General features: G+C 40.2%; 2 protein-coding genes across 2 annotated transcripts; one reads left to right on the forward strand and one right to left on the reverse strand.

The window, feature by feature from the left end:
• The first annotated feature begins 6,363 nt into the window (after positions 1 to 6,363).
• pcdh8 (protocadherin 8) lies at positions 6,364 to 13,039 on the forward strand. Its single transcript, XM_057336819.1, has 4 exons — positions 6,364 to 10,794; positions 10,877 to 10,947; positions 11,749 to 11,882; positions 12,018 to 13,039. The coding sequence occupies exons 1-4, from the start codon at positions 8,467 to 8,469 to the stop codon at positions 12,332 to 12,334; spliced, it is 2,850 nt and encodes a 949-aa protein (XP_057192802.1). The 5' UTR covers positions 6,364 to 8,466; the 3' UTR covers positions 12,335 to 13,039.
• A 5,466-nt stretch (positions 13,040 to 18,505) lies between these two features.
• Positions 18,506 to 20,755, reverse strand: LOC130555902 (uncharacterized). Its single transcript, XM_057336444.1, has 4 exons — positions 20,543 to 20,755; positions 20,255 to 20,420; positions 19,957 to 20,052; positions 18,506 to 19,470 (listed from the first exon to the last, which is right to left on the reverse strand). The coding sequence occupies exons 1-4, from the start codon at positions 20,710 to 20,712 to the stop codon at positions 19,156 to 19,158; spliced, it is 747 nt and encodes a 248-aa protein (XP_057192427.1). The 5' UTR covers positions 20,713 to 20,755; the 3' UTR covers positions 18,506 to 19,155.
• Between the last annotated feature and the right edge of the window lie 1,062 nt (positions 20,756 to 21,817).

The following is a 21,817-nucleotide window of genomic DNA, read 5'->3' on the forward strand; positions in this document are numbered from 1 at the left end:
ATGGGATTAAAGCATTCAGTCAGATGAGTTTCAAAGCACGCTGCATTTACATATTCATAAGAAACATACGATTATTCAAATTCCTTCAGTAAATGGGAAGTCATTCGTAACATGACAATTTGACTTACGCTTTACTGAGGCCAGATGCTGGCAGTGAGAAGAATTCATGTGTTTGAGGGAAATAAATGAAGCTCTAACAAAGGTTGGGGAGGAGCTAATCCTGTCAATCATAACTCAAAACTATATCAACAGCTGCTTACATCACGACATTAACTCCACCCTCATTTAGTTTCAGTCTTTATTATAATTTTATTATTAAAGCGGAGGTAACACACGCAATTTCTGCCAATCTCATATTAATCTTGAGTACCTATACAGTAGTATTGCATACTTCGTATCTTCGAAGAGTATTTAGTTTGATCACATTTATAAAGGACAGATACAGCTGTACGATTATTTCCGGAAAAAGACGAGCTCCTGGAGGCGGGGCGCGGAACTACAGCACGAGCACACAACACATCATCGCATTATCCCTGCATATCCACCCACATTCTCACTCCCAACTCGTCACATATTAACGTTCGGTCAGCGCCCCTCGGCGTCACTTTTTAACGTGCAGGGTACCCCTTTGGCGTCGAAGGGCACGCAAATTTTACCGTCGTTATGAAATTGTATATTGTATATAATTTGCATGTGTCGGGGTTTGATTTAAGTTTAACAGCCAGGATAATTGCGTTTACATGGCGCTAATCAGGCCGTTTAAGCGAGTAACCGTTTATTGATCGTAATTTAAAACACAAGATACAAGCAGTCACAATGTCGTTCAAAAATACAGATATTCCAAGTGTACCAACGAGAAACAATCAATTTGTACGAGGAACAGATGCGAAAGCGATCACCGTCCGCCGTAAATCTCAGATCCGGTGAACAACAGACTTAGACTTATGTCAGCTTCGATGCCATTGGCTCTCCTGTGTCTCGTGACCAACGCGTCATTACGTTGACTTTGAATGTGAAACGGTACTGGCTCCCGCGATCGACTGCATCTAGTTAATGTTCCGGTTTATTTTTTGAATGGGAGCCCACTGCGGGCATTCACGGACAGGCATCTTCATATAAAGTTATCGTACGGCTTCGGTGCAAAAATGTCTGCGACACGAGTTGTTTGTAGTACTTTTACAATGCTTTTGGTCAATTTGTGCAATAAATATCTCTAGCTGTACTTTACTTGCATGTTGTGTTTTATATGGTTGAGAAGTGCTTAGGTGTAGGGTGGGGGTGGAGTCAGGTGCTCCAAAATATTAAAACCACAAATAATTATTAAGTGCTAAGATTTGCACGCGTCTTGGTCTGGAGCATTTAGCAAACAGCAACATAGTTCCCCACTCGTCGAAAAACGATGCCAAAGGGGTTCCCTGCGTGTTAAAAAGTGACCGAGCGTCAAGTCGGGAGTGAGAACGGGTTGGCATATCCCTTGATTCACTATAAGTTTGTGTTGTTTACATTATGCACGTCCGCCCCGATTGCCAACAAAACACAGACATTTGACTCAGTTTGACTTACCGGGTGCAGTTCATGTCCGGCGGTTCTGTCTATCAGTTTCAAACCATCTCCAAATCCAGCGTTACATCCACCGTTTATATAACATCCATCACCCAATGCAGTGAGCAAACAAACACAGCTGAACTTCAGTACAACGAACGAAGCACATTGACGGGTGGGCTCTCAGGGGTTGACGCGTGGGTGTGCTTTTCCAGGAGAATTATCCAATAAGGGACTACGAAAAGTTGTTAGGTAAGGGAATTTCATGTTCGAAAAAAACATTCCGAAACCTATAGGCTACACACCCTAGGGGGGTGGTTCAAGCACATAAATGCTACGAGATACGTCCAACTTGTTTTTTGACAAGTTGACCATGTTAAGCATGAGAAGCCAGCACGTTAAACATTTGAAAGATGTCAGAATGCATGAAACACTGTTGCACCAGCCCTTTAAGTAATCGTGGGGGTATTTGGAACATGATAGAAATCAAACCAACATAATTCTCATGGATTACATAAACAGATAAACTGATAATAATAGGCTTTCAGGCTTTAGATTATCACATCATTTAAATTTATTTAGATCATTTTAGCATTGTTTTAATTTGATTTGGGGTCACAATGCAAAGTTATCTTCTTAAATAGATGAAACAAAACATAACTGCTTATTTCTTTTTGTAATTTGATTAGGAGTGAAGTATGATTTGGGCACGTTCTTGAGTTTAACGTGAGAGTCTCCAATAGCCCATGAGGTCTTTTAAAGCCGCGATGAACTCATGTTAATATATGCAGGATCCTTGAAGGTCTCAGCGAGAAACACGAATTTATCATTTCTTTTTTGTATCCTCTTCCGCAATCTTTTATTCCGTCTCATTTGTGCTCTCCATCGCCGTCTGTCAAAATCACCCCAATCATACGAAAAGTATCTTCCAAAACGTCCCCGTCATCAAAAATTCATGCAAAATTGATGCCAGTCTTAGTTCCATAATGCAATCAAGATTTGAGCGGTATCACATTATACATCTGTATTCAGCTGGCCTACATCTGCTTCTGCAGTTATAATTCCGTCGAGAGCCAATTACAGAGGACGCGTGTATAATTCAAGTGTATCCTAATAGACTAATTAATTTTGAATTAAATGATGAAAAAAATATGTCATGCATTTCATTACTATAATTGGTCTTTGCTTAGCAAATCTTTTCCTAGTTCTACTCGCCGACAGTGTGTGACAAAGCCAGCGATTTGATTTTCAAACATTGTTGGAGATTTTCCTGCGTATGAATATTACTCTATTGTTGCTGTTCGATAACAGGAATGTGGCAAAACATCCGACATCCCACCGGAGGAGTTCAGACTGGTTTGAAGAAGTGCTAATTCGTTAACTGAAGAACTCACATTTAACTTCAAAAACAAATAAACAAGTTTTTCACTGGCAAGAAACCAACTTAATAAAGCTGCACTCACAATTCAGACAATGTCTCTAAAAATCACGCAAACAACTCAAAAGTAAGCTTCTAGTGAACAAACTTGAAACGTTACACTACTTTGGGATCAATGAGAAATAAAGTTTGAGTTCATGTGCGTGTCTACAGTATGACATGGTATATACAGTAGTGGTCATAAGTGATGTTCAACTTTGAAAAAAAAGACATCTTTGCCTTTTATTTAAATACATTATAGATGTCTGATGTGATGAACTAAAATCCACTAAGGCGCCTGTGTGACCCTGAGAGGAAACAGACTTTCACACATCCACTTAAAATCACCTTGACAACAGACGCTTTTATGTCACTGGACAAATGGCTCTGAATTTCACATGTCTGGCAATGTCCATCAAGGCGTGTGAATATACGGGCAATGGTCACGCACAATTGTTTTTCATCATTTCTGTCATACCTGTACGAGTTTCTTTCTTCACGTCCAAAAAGAAGATATTTTGAAGAATGTTTATAACCAAACAATACTGAACCCCATTGACTTCCATTTTATGAACACAAAACCACTGAGACATTTGTCAAAATATCTTCTTTTCCACTGAAGAGAAAAAGTCATATACAGATTTACAACCACATGAGAGAATAAATGAATTATGATTTTTGGATGAATTTATGAGCCCCTTAACATCCAAATGGCCCATGAAGATGTTTTCTCTGTTTCTTGTATATTAAAGCAGCTTTGTAGTTAATTATGCAGATATTTTAAGAAAAAACCCAGAAACTATGAAGGCATATTGAAAGAGGAACAGATGAGGAATCTGACGCATCTCCTGCCAAACAGTTTCTTTTCTTGATTACAGTTAAACATCTTTATAGCACAACAGATGGCCCGGGCTTGTTAGCACTCAGTAATACTCTTAGGCCCAGCAAACACATCTTAATCAAGCTGTGATCTTTCTGTAATCACACATCTTACTGGCAAACACTCTCCGTCTAATCCTGAAAATGTGTGCTGTCTGAAACGGTCATATATTCACAAGCAGAACAATATCCATTCTTCCAGAAACTACATATACGCCTCTAAATCAACTGTCACAATACGGCTTGACTAATATGAGCCAGTGCGTGTTGACATTTTATTCATTTTATTTTCAGGTTCAGATTTCGATGCCCTTTGACCTACAGACATTGACGAGAAACACGGACCTCAAGATTTAATGTGGGGGTGACAGATGCATGAGATGAAGAGCTAAAGCTCAAGATGAGTTTTAGAAGCCTCTTAACAGCAAATGACTAATTTCATCTAATTGATGGTGTTAACTGTCAAACTATGTCAAATCTGGGATTTAGACACCCTGTCATCCCGGCTAAGAGTTTAACTTGTGTTGTTGTCTCGTAAAAATAAAGACATAAAACAGTAACAATAAACAACAGAGAAGAACTGGAGGCTGAACATTGAGGAGAGATTCATCTGTTTCCAAAGATTTTGTTAACCAGTCTTGAGGGAACTGACGATAACGTTAGAGAAACAACAGACACACAATGACAGAGGCATTATTAATATTGAGAAAATATTCATTTTTTCTAGATACTTCGAGACTTGCTTAGTGTTGCTCTTCAAAGACAGTCAGACAGACAGACATATAGACAGACAGATAGTCGGACGGATGGACGACCGACCAACAGACTAGATGGATGGATGGATAGACAGGATAGACAGATAGATAGATTTAATATAGCTGCTTTAATATACAAGAAACAGAGAAAACATCTTCATGGGCCACGGGAATGTTAAGGGGATCAAAAATTCATCCAAAAATCATAATTCATTTATTCTCTCTCATGTGGTTGTAAATCTGTATGTGACTTTTTCTCTTCAGTGGAAAAGAACATATTTTGAGAAATGTCTCAGTGGTTTTGTGTTCATAAAATGGATAGATAGACACGATGGATGGATGGATGGATGGATGGATGGATGGAAGATGGATGGATGGATGGATGGATGGATGGATGGATAGAAGATGGATGGATGGATGGATGGATGGATGGATGGATGGATGGATGGATGGATAGAAGATGGATGGATGGATGGATGGATGGATGGATGGATGGAAGATGGATGGATGGATGGATGGATGGATGGATGGATGGATGGATGGATGGATGGATGGATGGATGGATGGATGGATGGATGGATGGATGGATGGATGGATGGATGGATGGATGGATGGATGGATGGATGGATGGATGGATGGATGGATGGATGGATGGATGGATGGATGGATGGATGGATGGATGGATGGATGGATGGATGGATGGATGGATGGATGGATGGATGGATGGATGGATGGATGGATGGATGGATGGATGGATGGATGGATGGATGGATGGATGGATGGATGGATGGATGGATGGATGGATGGATGGATGGATGGATGGATGGATGGATGGATGGATGGATGGATGGATGGATGGATGGATGGATGGATGGATGGATGGATGGATGGATGGATGGATGGATGGATGGATGGATGGATGGATGGATGGATGGATGGATGGATGGATGGATGGATGGATGGATGGATGGATGGATGGATGGATGGATGGATGGATGGATGGATGGATGGATGGATGGATGGATGGATGGATGGATGGATGGATGGATGGATGGATGGATGGATGGATGGATGGATGGATGGATGGATGGATGGATGGATGGATGGATGGATGGATGGATGGATGGATGGATGGATGGATGGATGGATGGATGGATGGATGGATGGATGGATGGATGGATGGATGGATGGATGGATGGATGGATGGATGGATGGATGGATGGATGGATGGATGGATGGATGGATGGATGGATGGATGGATGGATGGATGGATGGATGGATGGATGGATGGATGGATGGATGGATGGATGGATAGAAGATGGATGGATGGATGGATAGAAGATGGATGGATGGATGGATGGATGGATAGAAGGATGGATGGATGGATGGATTTTTCTGCTCTACATTAAAAAGCTAAAATTTGACTCCTCACGAGCTGGACCTTAAAGGAGACATCAGATGAAAACCCCACTTTTTCTGTGTTTAAGTGCTATAATCGGGTCCCCGGTGCATCTAGCAACCCAGAAAACGTGAAAGATAAGAACCCAGTAAGTTTGTTTTGCTGTGCCTTTCCCTGCGAGCATGTGATAAATCGAGCCGTTCAGATTTCGCTCCGATTGTGACGTCCAAAGCGGATTTTATTATAATGTTACCGCCCCTTAATCTACATTCCTTCTCAAAAGGAAAGTTTCAGCTCATTCACGTGGAAATCAAGATAAAGGACATCAACGATCACGCGCCTTGGTTTGCGCGCAACGAGACGCACATGGAGATATCAGAGGATGCGCCTTTGAGCGCGCGGTTTCCCCTGGACATCGCAGTGGACCGGGACGTCGGAGACAACTATATCCAAAGTTACCAAATTACGCACACGAATCATTTCGCCGTTAAGGTCATGCAGGAGGACGGGACCAAATATGTCGAACTCGTGATGATCAAAACACTTGACCGGGAAACAGAAGAGTTTTACACCATCGAGGTAACCCTTAATCTACACAGTTCCACCCACCGCGCTCCGCCATTGTTGTTTTCACAAGCGACAGCGGTGTACGTGACGCCATGGCTAAAGTTCGTGGACAACATGCAATGTAGTCGCTGCACAGAGTCCAAACCTAGGAAGAGACAGGAGTGGATTTATTTAATTTTTAGTGATTTTTTTGTCTCCGGACGAATGATTTGAGACGTTTAAGACGAAACTAACCGCAGAGGAATTCATGAAATATCATTTAGCTAAACCATTGCCATGGCAGTACTACACTTGTGTTGTGTTGACACGCCGGACAGAAGGGGGTGGGGTTCGCTGTAACTCATTATCATTTAAAGAGACATACACCAAAACGGGTTGCTGTGAGCAGAGCTGTTTTTGACGAGGCAAGAAGGGTTTTGTTTACACAGCCATTGAGTGTTTTTAAGCAAAATATGTTCCAGACATTTCATAAAGACCCTAATAAATCATACCAACTTGTTGAAAGTGCTCGTCTGAGGAGACCTCTAACATCAGTGTCACAGAGTTCCTGAACTACTTACTGTTGAGAGATCAGACGCTGTTAAATGGAATTAAGTTAATGTCCTGGATTACTCACAGCACTTTGTGTTGCATTAATCTGATATCAAGCCACAGATTTCAACACTTTACACTGTATATGCATGTAAAGTATTAAAAGCAGAGTTCAGCACACGCTAAATCATGTACACACTATTCTATTCTTTTTGGTCTAACCTAACCCTGAACTGAACTAGAGCTCAACTATACATATTTTATTTTCGTCAACCACTGATCACAGTGTTAGACACAGAAGATAGATGTAAAGGTTTAAAGGGAACAGAACACAGACCTTTGACTCAGACAGAGATGTGTATATGTGTGTGAAGTGGTTCATTTGTCAGCTGGACCATTTGTCAAATGGTCTGTGTCCTGAGATAAACCAATTAGCACGAACGAGACACTTGACAGCGCGTCACATGTCACACCTAACAATCCACACGGCCGCTGAGAGCAAACAAAAAACAACTCATTCTTCAAAGGGTTAACACCTTTATCTCTGCAGTCTCCTCATTTGATGGAGACCAATCGATGGTTCTGTTAAGACCCTCAATACGCTTCTTTACATTGATCTTAGTAAATAATTAAGAAAAGTGTTCAGAAAACAAACCCTGATCACTTTACATTTGGCTGACACTCACAAATCAATTCCTGTGCACATACCGAAACTGTGTTTTATTCAGGTTAGCTGAGAATGTAATTCAAAAAAGCTACGGTGCATTTAAGGCATACATTTGATCCATTTGTGTGTTTTCTGGGAATCTAATCCACAACCTTTGTGCTGCCAGTGTAACGGTCTACCAACTGAGATACAGAAACTGTAGAAAAAACAATTACCAAAAAAACAAATTTGTTAAAAAACTTATTTTGAGAACTTCGTTTGCACATATAGAGCACATAGTTTGGTTTCATTCAAATGAAAATGAACATCCACATGAATAAAAACATGATTTCGACAGAAGTCTTAATAATTGTTCGTACAGTATTTTTTTTTACAAAACTAATTCTTCCAATCAAAAGATTTTAACAACTTTAGCAAAGCGTGTCTAGACTTAACGGTACTGTCTGACATGAAACAACAGGGTGTTTTATGGGCATCTGACAGGGTGTGAAGCAGTCTGTGACCCAATAGGGAGCCATGTCCGAGGCTTTTGGGAGAGCTGTGGAAGTTCATTGGTCAGCTGATGGGTCAATTTAAATACACCAGGACCCATATCAGACGAGAGCTGATAACCTCAGACAGAACTGCAAACAATAGTGATGACCACAGCAACACGAGATTCTGGTATTCAATATACCATTTGAGTGCATCATTTATTTGAATTGTAAACATGAAGTCCTATTGCAGCTGTGTTATATTTGCGTGCGTCATTTACAAAAGCTTTTGTACAACCACGAAATACTTCACCTTCGAGGAAGACGCGCCTGGCACAGAGATTGGAAACCTTTCACAGGATTTAAAAATGGACCCGGCTGAGGACCCCGAGACATCGTTCAAATTCATGCAGAAGACAAACCCGTCCGTAATTCACATGAGACAGATGGACGGGCTCTTAACAGTCGGAGAAACCATCGATCGAGAGCTGCTGTGCCACCGGTCCCCGCAGTGTCTCGTAACTTTTGATGTCGTCGCCTTCTCAAAAGGAAAGTTTCAGCTCATTCATGTGGAAATCGAGATAAAGGACATCAACGATCACGCGCCTTGGTTTGCGCGCAACGAGACGCACATGGAGATATCAGAGGATGCGCCTTTGCGCGCGCGGTTTCCCCTGGACATCGCAGTGGACCGGGACGTCGGAGACAACTATATCCAAAGTTACCAAATTACGCACACGAATCATTTCGCCGTTGAGGTCAGCACGCAGGAGGACGGGACCAAATACGCCGAACTCGTGATGATCAAAACACTTGACCGGGAAACAGAAGAGTTTTACACCATCGAGGTAACCGCAACAGATGGAGGGGCTCCACCAAAATCTGGGTCTACCACCGTTTACATACGAGTGCTGGACTTTAACGATAACAGCCCTACATTTGAACACAGCTCGCTCAAAGTGGAGCTGAACGAAGATTCACCCGTCGGTTCCCGTGTGCTGAAAGTTCACGCGTTCGACTCCGATGCCGGGATTAACGGGGAAGTTGTTTACGGGTTTGTCGAAGGCTCCCCGTCGGACGTTACACGCGTCTTCCAGATCGATCTCATCTCTGGGGAGGTGACTCTTAAAGACGCGGTCGATTACGAGAAAAAGAAGTCGTACGAGTTTCACATCCAGGCCTCCGATTTGGGCACCAGTTCTGTTTCGTCTACGTGTCGGGCCATTGTAGACATCGTTGATGTGAACGACAACGCGCCAGAGATCAGCATTAAGCCCATGACCTCCACGAGTGACGGGGTGGCCTTCATCACCGAGGCCGCGGCCGTGGAGAGCTTCGTGGCTCTGGTGAGCACCTCGGACAGCGACTCTGGACCCAACGGTTACGTGCGCACGAGTCTGCGCGGACACGAGCATTTTAAATTGCAACAGGCATACAGCGACACATTTATGATCGTTACGACCGCCACTTTGGACAGGGAAACTATTTCAGAGTACAATCTCACAGTGGTGGCCGAGGATTTGGGAACGCCGCCTTTTAAAACCGTTACGCATTATACGATACGCATCACGGATGAGAACGACAATGCACCGGTGTTCAGCAAAGACATTTACGATGTATCAGTGATAGAGAACAACATCCCGGGGTCGTACATAACCACAGTTGTTGCGAGGGATCTCGACACTGGGAAAAATGGAAAGGTGTCATACAGCCTTGTTGACGGCAAAACGCGCGATGGTGCCGCGCTATCGACGTTTGTGTCCATAGACCCTGTCTCTGGATCTCTCTACACTCTGAGATCGTTCAACTTTGAGGCTTTTAAAGAAGTCCAGTTTACTGTTAAAGCCACTGACAAAGGTTCCCTGCCACTATCCAGCACTGCTTTAGTAAGAATCCACGTGGTGGATGAAAATGACAACTCCCCATATTTTACATATCCAGTCTTGAGGAATCATACAGCTGACATTCCAATACCCCTGAACGCCCAGCGTGGTTACCTGGCTTTATGTGTGACCGCGCTAGATGAAGACAATGGTGACAACAGTGAACTGAGTTTCCATATTCTTGAGAACGACGCACAACTTTTCTTCATGGATAAAAAGAGTGGGGAAATTATTTTGCGCCAAAGTCTGACAGCATCATGTGGGGAAGTTCTGCAGGTCAGGGTTTCTGTTGTGGACAACGGCAGAGAGCCTCTATCCACCACGGCCACTATCCGGTTTGTGGTGACGGACACTGGCTCCCAGGAGGACCACGTGGTTATTTTACTCCGGTCTAAGGATGAAGAGACCCTAAGCTTTGATGTTGGGATGGTGGTTATCCTTGCTACAGCAGGGGGGTGCGCGCTGTTGCTGACAGCCATTGGCATCCTAGCGGTGACCTGCAACAGAAGATGCAGACGGAGAAACTACGGGAGAGACGGTCTGTACGGGTCGAGCCCTTTTTCTAAAAGCAACACTGTCACCTCAGATATATACGGTGGCCCTGGTGCCTTTCTGCCTCATGAAGGAGATTCAGTACACCACTGTCTTTATGAAGACAAGAGCCTGGACTTTGAGGAAAAGGTGAGCGATTCAGGTTGGAAAAGTTCTTCATTCAAAGCTTTTCTTTAAGACGTCATTTTAACTGTAATGTTTTGTTTCACAGCTGTTCCTGCCATGCAAACCCTTTGAGCAAACATTTCTATGGCAAGATGAAAAATACTGTCTACAGAGGAGGTAAGAACGGTTCAAACGCAAAAGAGTTTGGAGATCAATAAAGTACAGCGAAGTCCAAAAGTCACCAGTAGTCCAGTTTTCTAATTAAATAGTAATTACAGTGAGTAATGCACACACATTTAAGGCTGTCTTTGGTTATTTTTCACGCTGGTATAAAGCATCTTCTGGTTCTGACCCAGTGGTCACCGATTTGCTTCCATATGATTAGTGACCCAGAAATAAATCCCAACAATCTCACATTTTCAATGCGCTCTTAAGGCCATTGCACATTGAGTTCGAAATTTGCGTACGTTAAAAAATAAATACGACCTCACGTTGTGTCAATCACATTTACACACTGTCTCCGATACTTTCGTCCGTCATAAAAAAATTCGGATTGGGTTTGGTTTTCTGCGTTTTCCGCATCCTTAGCAAGCATTTTGAGAGGCGTTTTGACCATTCAGAGACACCGTACAAACGAGCGCCAAATACGAAAAAAACGCTGTATGTGCAAAGACCTTTAGTCTTCCGGACTCCTCTCTAGTTTTGTTTTACGTGAACTAAAGGTCACTGTTACGTCTATGAAGCCCATTGGACTAGTAAATGTTTTCTCGGTCACACAAAATATAAATACTACAAAATCTACTGTAAATAGGTCACTTTTGCTTCCGTTGCAAGCAAAGTGGAAACATTTTTATAAAAGGCCGGACGCATAAGAGATGCGATGACACATTACTCACGTCTCAGTGAATGTGCAGAGGAATATCAATAAACACTGGGAATCTACTCAACGGTCACTAACAGCTTTGATTCTACACACAGTGGCACCAGCAACACGGATCAGCTGAGCGTGAAGGACAGCGGCAAAGGAGACAGTGATTTCAATGACAGTGATTCTGACACCAGCGCAGCCGCTCTCAAAAGAAGCCTGACAACATTTCAACCAGTGAGCAGAAGTACGAACAGCTATCCAACACACCACAACATCAGCCTTTTAGTTTTGTTTTCCAATAAAAACCCCTTTACAACAAATAACAAGATATTCATCCTTTTTATGCATGAATGTAAAATATGTTTCTTTCTTTCTGAAGGCTCATTCACCTGTGTAGGAGACTGGAAAGGCAAACAGCGGGTTATACAGACGCAGAACATGCACGTTCCACCCGGCACGCCCTACACGATAGGTTTTTCTGCTCCGGTTTACAACATGAGCCATGTTCATTCTCATCCCTGGAAAGAAGGTTTTAATAAAACAAACACGTTACAGACGTTCTCCAGGACTCCAGCGCGGCCTTCAAACCCTCTCCATCCGCTGGAAGGAAGGACCGCTGATGTTGAGGAGCAAACTGAACCCGTGAAGGATGCGCTGACGGTTTTGGCTGTTTGTGAAGTTGCTACAACCTTTTAAATCTTTGATCTTAATATTTGAACTTGAATGACTGAGGACCCACACATTTATTTGTATAACAATCATGGCATTACTCGACTGTCTTTTTTGAAATAATCTCTCGAGACATCTTTGAGAATGAGAGCGGCGAATGTAAAATTAAGTTAATATAAATGTGTTTTCTCTTGTTTGTATATTTTTAAAGACGTTTTGCTGATTTGCAACACTTGTTTGTTTTCTTTTTGTACCACTGATTGCAAAATGATGGATTTTATTGAAATAATTTAGCCAATAATTACAACCCGTTTAGTTTCATTCAGAGCTGTTGCCAAGTTAATAAGATTCTTAAATGAAATGAAGCGTGAATTTGTGAGATACATCGATTTAACCCCATATAATTGACATTTTCTTAGAAATAGTTTATGTATTTATTATAAAATTCTAACAATAAATGACCTACGCTGCCTTTTCTTTTATGACGGAACAGGAATGTCACGCAGAATGGTCACACAAATATACTAACAGAAATCAATCTCGTTCATATGGAATACTAAATGATGCCAAACCCCCTAAAGCAATACCCCATACAGTAGTGTCCAAAAGTGATGTCCGAAGGCCCTATTTCTACAATATTTGCTTTTAATGAATAAAATATGAGGAGTGTGGTACACAATGGTGAAAATACAACTTTATTTGACTAGAAAGGCTACAGGGAATATGGGTTTACTTCTAATATACAAAATAATGTAGAAAAACCAAAAAGCAGAGGAAATGAAGCAAACATTGAGCAGATATTATTGATAGATTTAAAAAAAATCTTCTGGCTCTTGACTCATTAAGATTTGTGTTGTGTTGTGCCAAACACAACTACTCAACACTCATACATATCTTTTAAGACATGAGTTCAATATTTTATATTTGACAAAAATTATCAAACATATTACATTTCCCAAAGTTAGACATCACCTTTTGGCTATCTTTATGAAGTTGCATGTATGTCAACTGATCTTTGGGAACATCTTGCCTCATGACGGGATTAAGAAGGATCAAACAATGCATACACATGTGTGTGTTAAATCCTCAAATCCATCCTTAAGAGCTGTGAACATATGGTGCTTTCTGGATTAGCTGCAGCGCAGCAGTCATGTCTCTACAACATGTTCAGAAAGAGGCGTAGAAAGGCTCACAATTAGGAGTATTAGTGGCATTAAAGTGCTTGCTGTGTGAGATTATGTAGAGATTATGCAGGCATCTTGAGAACTAAAGCCTTCTTCCCCCACAACTAATATCATATTGAGATTCATATCCCGGCCACAGAATCTCGCTCAGAGGATGCCTAAAGACACAACTATTACAGTTTTACTAAACTGATCAACAGGGATTCGAAAACACTTGAAGCTGCTTTGAAAACATGAGCATCGTGAAACCGGCTACTTGATTCAGTAAATCCTTCAGTTGCAGTCAGAGAAACAGACATGCCACACCATCACATGTACTGTGCAGATGAACATTTATTTGACTAAAAGAGTTAAACAGAAATGAAAATTCTGTCATCATTTGTCCATTCAATGAAAGTCAATGAAGTTATTTGGTTAACAACGTTCTTCAAAATATCTTCATTTGTGTTCTGCAGAAGAAAGAAACTTGTACGGGTTTGACATGACATATTTGGGCAACTGTCCCTTTAAGAAAATGGGGCCAAATGTCTGTACACTGTAAATAATGTGGTTGGATCTTATTTGGGTTTACAGTCCTGTTCATAGAAAATTCCCATAAAAATGCATAAACTGACTGTGACTGTTCACATTATATGGATATCCATACACAAATCATGCAGGATTACACTTTTATTATAAAGGCTGTGTGTAATTCTAGATGAGGAAAAGCCTACTGCAATAAAAAAGGCTATGACACATTAATCTTATCAGCTCTTTTGTTCTGCATTGTGAATTCCAGAAGAAATATGGACAAAAAATGAATGAATAAAACAGAAAAAATCTCATTTGGCCTAAAGGGATATTCTCACTTCAGCAAAAAAACAAGAGGAACAGCCCGTGAAGCCTTTGTTAGTAATTGCTCATAGCTGATAGGATATGACAGATTTCCAATTGGATATGAAGGGCAACTACACAAAAAGATCAATACAACGTGAAATGGCTTATTGAATTCTCTCTCTGTGTTTTCCATAGCTCAGAAAAGAGGGCGGGAAGATAAATTAACAACAGATTTACAGTTTGAACCACATCGCAAAACTGCAATTAGACATTTAGACTTCAGTCTAGATACAAAATTACAAAGTTACTTTCTCAGCACACCGAATAATCTCTTGTCTAGCAATATCTTTCATTTAAATGAAACACCTGCAGGCGTGAAATACACAGCCTTTAAAAAACAGGTTTAGAATGAGCAACTATCTGTGTTACAATCAGTTTGCAAAAGAAGTGTTTTCTAATCTCTAATGAAAAGCATTGGCAAGCACTTTATACTACTTTAAACCCATAATTCAAAACCCAGTGACAAACATAAAGGGTGACTAATGATAATGATTTATGGCAAAAAAAATCACGTAATATGGATATGCAAGGTTTCAGAAGGACGGCGGCAATATTCAACAGCCCGTTTCAGACATACAGTCTTGTAAATTGCCAGCAAATTGGAGTTAACGGATCACGTGTGAACAGGACCTTTCGCTCAGATATACAATACAATCACACCCCACCATATTTTCAAATATAACTCCAGGTGAACTGTCTCTTTAAAATCCCCGTGAACTGGAAGTTGCAATCGTTTTTACTTCCGTATATTGACGCATATCCGAGTGAAATTGAATTTCTTATGAGAAAAACAGTGGGCTTGGCTTTCGTCTTTCTCTGACGTTTGATTGGATGTTTAAAACAGGCAACTGACTGACAGTTGAAGGGGAGGGGTTAACGGATGCTCCGCCCAAGCCGTCTAATTTATACGTCAAGATGGATAGTCATTACAGGAAGGAAGTGTATTTTCAGATTTTAACTAAAGATTATGAGGGCACACGAATTTTTTGAAAAGAGAATGACCCACATTGATAATTTGTTTACAATAAACGCTGCAATATTTCATGAAAAAATAGGCATTGTAATTTTTAATTTCACTGGGACTTTAAACACGCAAACCCCTGTAATCTCCCCGCGCCTCTCACGTGAGCGCGCTCACAGGGGCCTTGGAGTTTACTAAACTACCCTTGATACTAAATCCCGCTCACATTAAAGAGTAAACACTGCCACCATGAGTTTACAAACGAAACCACACTGGGTTATCATCTTGGAGACGTGCATGTGGACCATTTTCTACAGCATTACCAACAACAAACGCAATGCAGAGGTAAACAAAACCACACACAAACAAACGCTCACGCGCGCACGCTCAATCAATCAAACAAGACTTTACTGATCTACATGGTTTGTGTTATGGGCGCGTTGTCGTTCAGGATGTTGAGATGTGTGTCACTTACCTTGTTATTCTTGTGTGCAGATTGTAGAGAGCCGTGAATCCAGTAATTTTCACGTATCTGTGATTATTAATCAGACCGACAGAGGGCGCTGACGCACCTCCATTCATAAAGCGCGGTGGAATAAACACGCCGATGGAGGAGAGACGCGATGCCCTATTTTACATCTGCTGTCGTTTATTTAGGAAAGCCTGGATGAGGAGAAGAGTGAAGGCATTGCTGTGTGTCTCATTGTTTTTGCAGGCATGACCCAATTTGGGGCAAAAGAAAGACAATATTTCTGGAGAGGAATCACTTACGTCAAAATAATATCAGAGTATGCGCTGTGAAAGCCTAGGAGCGTGAAATTAGAGGACCTTTTCTTAAAATACAGCAGTCTTTGTTTTCTCATAGGCCTATTCTAGAAATCTGCATATTGAGCTATGAAAAAACGAAATGGCCTAATTGTTATATATTGCATATAGGAATTTATAGTCTGTTATATTTGACCTGTGCTTCTCTCTCCTTTATCCTAAATGTGTGCTCTCACTGAGTGTGTGTGTGTGCGTGCGTGCGCGCGCGTGCGTGCGTGCGTGTGCATGCGTGTGTGTGCGTACTTGTGTGTGTACGTACGTGTGTGTGTGTGTGTGTGTGTGTGTGTGTCTCTATGTCTATGTGTGTTAGTACGTGTGCATATTGTGTGTGTGGAGTGTTTTGTATGTGGGTATGTCTGTCTTCTGTGTTTTCAACCTTTTCTTGTATATGCAGGTACAACTTTAATTATTTTGCTTGTAGTCAATATGTCTCATGTACAGCTGCTTTGTAACAATGAAAATTGTAAAAGCGCTATATAAATAAAGTTGAGTTGAGTTGAGAGTTAAGTTTATAGTGCATGAAAAAAAAATGCAAAAACATTATTAACAGCTGTTCCCCTCTTTCACCATTCATTAGACACATTGTCAAACAAGTTACAGATCGCTGACCTTTTATTTAACAATATGCACTTTGACAAAAAAGCCTAGAGGCTCTTGTCAGATCATTTTTGCTTCTTCACTTACTGCTTTCGTAGTTGATTTGATTGAATGTTTAGTGGCTTTGCACTTAATAACAAACATTTATGATTCACCTCTCACTTTCAACGGTTGTGAGGGGCAGTGAGAAAACATCATTCTCTATAGTGTTAAAAATGTCTACATGACATTCATGACTGGTCAAGATATTCCTTTTTGTTTCAGAGACTAATGCGTATTGCATGCAAAAGTGTTGGCTTGCTCTTTTAGTCTGGCTTTACAAAACTTCACAGTAAATGCACAGAATTCTGTATCATACGCCCATAAACAGGCACCCATGAGGTTTATATTTCGTCGCCTTAGAATTCTAAGGTTCTATCTGACATTTTTGTAAAAATGGAGTTATTCACATACTCTTATTCTGTGCTTTCATTGTCATGTGACCGGAGTCCTCAGTGACGGTAGTAAATATCTGAGGAAACAAAACAATGTTTAAAAGAAACCTCAAGATCGACTGTTTTACTGATACTCTTGTTAAGGAGAGCATCTGATTTATGACTGACTGTACAAAAATCTATCCCTAATCTCAGATTTAAAGATGCCGCTGACTCTTCATCCCTGCGATTGGCATGGTTATGAAAGATGAGAAGAAAAGATGTAAAACATCCGATGCGCATGAGTGGCTTTGAACGTCCAGGCACATTCTGACAGAGTTGTGAGTTTATTGTAGAAAAAGAATGTGTTCACAAATACTGTGAAAATTACAAACAAAGTCTTAAATACGACTGCTCTTTGTCGTTCGTATGGATCTCTTACATCTGATTTTTTGTACACGGTTGTTATCGGTTGTGTTTGGTTTTGTTTCAGCTGATATCACTGTGCCAAAATATTGATTGATTCAGTATCTGGTTTCACTGATGTTGTAATCTGGTAGAAAGAGAGAAAAAGAGAGCAGTTTGTTTTGATGTTCTGTCTTAAAGAGTTGTAACAAAGACAGAAAAGAACGAGAAAAAGCCCAGGCCATGTGAACATGACTACAGGTGGCCCCCTGACCCCTCCTGAGAGAGAGAGAATGATGTTATTCTGCACAGATGTGACACGTTGCATATGTTTCTGCAGCACAGACCCCTGATAGCCAAGGGATCTAAAATCATATACAGTACAAACAAATAAATATGTTGTCTTTCACATCTGTGCAGCTGCAGCATATCAACATGTGTATTTATACAGCCCGCACAAGTGACATATCTCTGTTCTGTTGTGAGATGTTCTCTAACAAATCTTATCTTCAAATTAGCTGCCAAGATATGTTGTGTGAATATCATGTCTTTTTATTATAAGCGTTATACATTGAACTTGCATATACTTAATATAGGTATATATGATATGGATTTATAAAGCAATGGGATGTTTAGATACTATAGAAATGCCTCCTGATTGCAAATGCAGAAAAGTGATGATACTGTATATCTCATGTACAATGGTGTGAACACTTCTACCCTTACACAGTTGCATGTTATTGCACATCTATTCTGATACAATGTGTAATGAATCAGCACACTGTAAACCCAAATTAGTAAGCAGAACTCAAAAAAATTAAGGCAACTCGTTGCCTCAAAATTTTTAAGTTCATGAACTTAAAAACAATTTATTTTAGAGATTAAATATTTTGATTATGTGCTACTTAAACATTTTGATTACAGTTAAATTAAAAGTTCTTATTAGGTCTACTCAATAATTTTCAGTTACAGTGACTTAAAAAATATCATGGCATTAAGTTAACATTACTTAAAAAAATAAGTACACAAAGAAGCACTTTTAAGTTGCGTGAACTCAATATTTATTAGTTTCTTTGTCAATTTTTTTAATTACACATAACTCAAAAAACTTTGACACACAAAACTCAAAGTCGCATGGCTCAATACTTAATTGTTTTGAGGCAACTCGTTGCCTCAAATATTTTGAGTACAAACAACTTAAACAGTTTGAATTACATTGTGTTACACTGAATTCTTGCCCTTTCCCATTTAAAACTACATTGTCAATTTAAAAAGACAAACATAAAAAAACAATTCAGTGGTGCACTAGGCTAAAACCTATTAACTATGTCATAAACCTGCATAACAGCATGAACCATTTAAAACTATTACATGTACCGTTACAAAGTACTACCCAGCTTAACAACTCAACAACTAGAGCTGTATTAATACCAAATAACATTTATAAATACGAAGGCACATAGTGCAGATTGTGGAGAAATACCCACACATTAGCACAGAAACCTTTTAAGGCATTATTTTCCACAGAAATAACCTACATTGAACTACATAGGAACTGCCAGGCATTAAACTTTTTCAGACACATTTCTACATACGCATCAAGTCATTTTTGAGACTCTGTAACTTGGGTGACAGTTTACCACCTTCAAGACCAAGTACATTTTTTTGAGTGAATTCAAAAGTGTTGGTCAGTCCCCTGGGATAGCTGAGGTGTAGTGCATAGATCAGTCCACACATTACCAGGAAGGCATCAGCAAATCTGGAGAGGCTGACCACAATCTCGCTTTCAATGACAACAGAGATTTTCACAGGCTGGAAGTGAACTGGACTTCTGTCATTTTCTGTGACGACTGTAAGGAGGACAACTGCAACATCTAAAAGCAGTGGCTCATCAGATATGTCCTGCAAAATAAAACAGATGTTAAAGCAAAAACTAGTTACACATGGCTACAAATACTGAAGGTAAAAAAAATATTTATTATTTTTGACAAATACCAGCATATAGCTAGTCATGACATAGATTTAACAAACAATATTGCTGCAGACCAACAGACAGAAAGTTTTGTGATTTTGAGAGTTGTGTGAACAAACTACACATGAGGATGTGAAAAACATATCAGTGTTCTACAGGAGCCAGCCAAGCTACCAGTAAACCAAAGTTGCAAGAGATAATATGCTCAAAAACCTATAAAGAAAAACACCTCGTCTTGTTTAAAGCAATCTAGTACTAAGGTTAATTTATAGTGAAGTCAAAGAAAACAAATAAAATCTCTTCAAATTGCACAAACTATATGGTTGGACCAAGGGTAAGTGTGCAAGTAAGCATGACTGTATTTATATTAACAGTTTACTTAATATGGTAAGTGTACATTTTTCAAAAATACTCACTGTGCAGGTCCTGAAGAACCCAGAGACGTCCTCATGTAAATACACAGGAAGGGCATGAAGAACAGTGGTACGCTTGGTGTGTACGTCACGAAGCTCCTATAACGAGGAAACAGAACTGTATATAACTGAACTGTAAATGTTAAACAATAAAATTATATACATAAACAACATTAATGCAATCAGACAAATACCAAAAACAAGTGGACAAATTGTACCTTTCAAAGCTCATTTGAATCATTAAACTTTCCTCTTTCAATTAAGAATTAGACCCGTAAAATGTATAACAATACTTTTTTACCTGTTCATCATAGATTCTTAGAATTTCAGCCAGAGCATCTGATGTCTTCCTGGTTTTGGCTGCCTTCTGTCTGAACAGGGTCATCAGTCTAGGAATGTCTGTCAAGCTCAGAGTACAATGTGTTGGGCAGGTTCTGGTTTGTAATTCGTTGGAACTCTGCATATACCTACATTTTAAAACAAAGACAGACAGACAACACAGTCATATTAATTTTGTGAATCTGGTAAATCTACTACCCTCACATAAAACAGCCCCTGAATGTGGTATAGGTTATCAGGAAAGGAATACCAGGAACAAGTGCCACTACACATTACCTCAGACTCCATTTTGAGTGCAGGCCAGAGTTCCATGAGCTCTTTCACTGGTGGGCACGTGTTCACTATGGTCTGTCGCCGCAGGCTAAATGTTTTCTGCATCATCTTTTTTATAAGCGCCAAGTTCTTCTCAGCTTTCTTCATTTCATCAACGATCTTCTGCCTTCAATGTTCAAGAGTAGAGGGATTCTCTCCCTGGAGAAAGTTGGGCAGAAAGTTTAATTCTGCTCGTTTGGGTCTTTTAATATTTGAATGTAATATAAAGACGTATAATCTTAAACTTAGAATTTTAATTAAACCAAAAATATATTCAGTTATACAATGCTGGAACCTCAATTCTTTTGGTTGGTGGTGTCCTTCTTCTGATGTTTGATTGCATAAAATCTATGATAAATTTCTAGATTTCATAAAATGCCACAAAATCTGTGGCCCCCCTGGATCCATCTTGGTGTCCCCAATTAGAGAACCACTGCCTTAAAGAACTGAGATTTTGGCTAATTCCGTCACACGGCGCATGCGCTTTGTAACCATGTGCTTATTTACAGACGAACAATTCGTGCTTCTATATCCAATCAGTCGATTACATTGACGGGTTTTGGAAACGCTGTTTTGTACTCTTTTACTCACAAGGTGGCCGCCGTACGGTGAACTAAATGAGCGGCTTCTCCCTCCCGCTCAAATCACAGACGCCGCGACCCGGGAAAGCGAGACATCGCGCTCGCGAGGCCGTACTGACGACAGTTTCCCACTAAATGAAAGCAACGATTTATCAAAAAACCCACAGCAAAATGACTCTAGCGGAAACACTGTTTTACATGTTATTTACATTTTGTCCACATCAGACAAAATTGACAACGGCTTTTTTTTATCGCGCGTCACGCGTTGACGTAACAATTTCAGCGATGGATGGCTGAGATGACAAAAAACGCCAAATGTCTTTAAATACACCAAACGTCTTGCGGTGTAGTTACACCTATTTGAAAAATGATATACGCTTCGCGCTTCATTGTTTTTAATAGGCCACTTTCATAGACTCGTCCTCAGTTATTCCTTAGGACACATCTATGACTTGTGATTGTAAATATACTTAACGGATGAACGCTGTTTAAGGTTTTGTTGGATTAAACAGTTGCAACTGTTCATTAGATAAAACACATTTAACACTTACCGTGAGACCAATGATGCTGATAACTGCCGACAGCTTGAAGCTCAGATCCTCACTGCTGTCAATTATGGCGCCAACGTCATT

Source organism: Triplophysa rosa, linkage group LG6, assembly GCF_024868665.1.
Source record: "Triplophysa rosa linkage group LG6, Trosa_1v2, whole genome shotgun sequence".
Classification (NCBI taxonomy): domain Eukaryota; kingdom Metazoa; phylum Chordata; class Actinopteri; order Cypriniformes; family Nemacheilidae; genus Triplophysa; species Triplophysa rosa.

Bases quoted from the DNA above. Each gene is read 5' to 3' on its own strand.
- pcdh8 (XM_057336819.1), top strand. From the start codon at position 8,467: ATGAAGTCCTATTGCAGCTGTGTTATATTTGCGTGCGTCATTTACAAA. The intron at 10,795-10,876 runs GTGAGCGATTCA...TTTGTTTCACAG, and splicing joins GCCTGGACTTTGAGGAAAAG to CTGTTCCTGCCATGCAAACC. The intron at 10,948-11,748 runs GTAAGAACGGTT...TTCTACACACAG, and splicing joins AAATACTGTCTACAGAGGAG to TGGCACCAGCAACACGGATC.
- LOC130555902 (XM_057336444.1), bottom strand. From the start codon at position 20,712: ATGAAGAAAGCTGAGAAGAACTTGGCGCTTATAAAAAAGATGATGCAG. The intron at 20,053-20,254 runs GTAAAAAAGTAT...TCCTCGTTATAG, and splicing joins TAAGAATCTATGATGAACAG to GAGCTTCGTGACGTACACAC. The intron at 19,471-19,956 runs GTGAGTATTTTT...TTTATTTTGCAG, and splicing joins GGTTCTTCAGGACCTGCACA to GACATATCTGATGAGCCACT.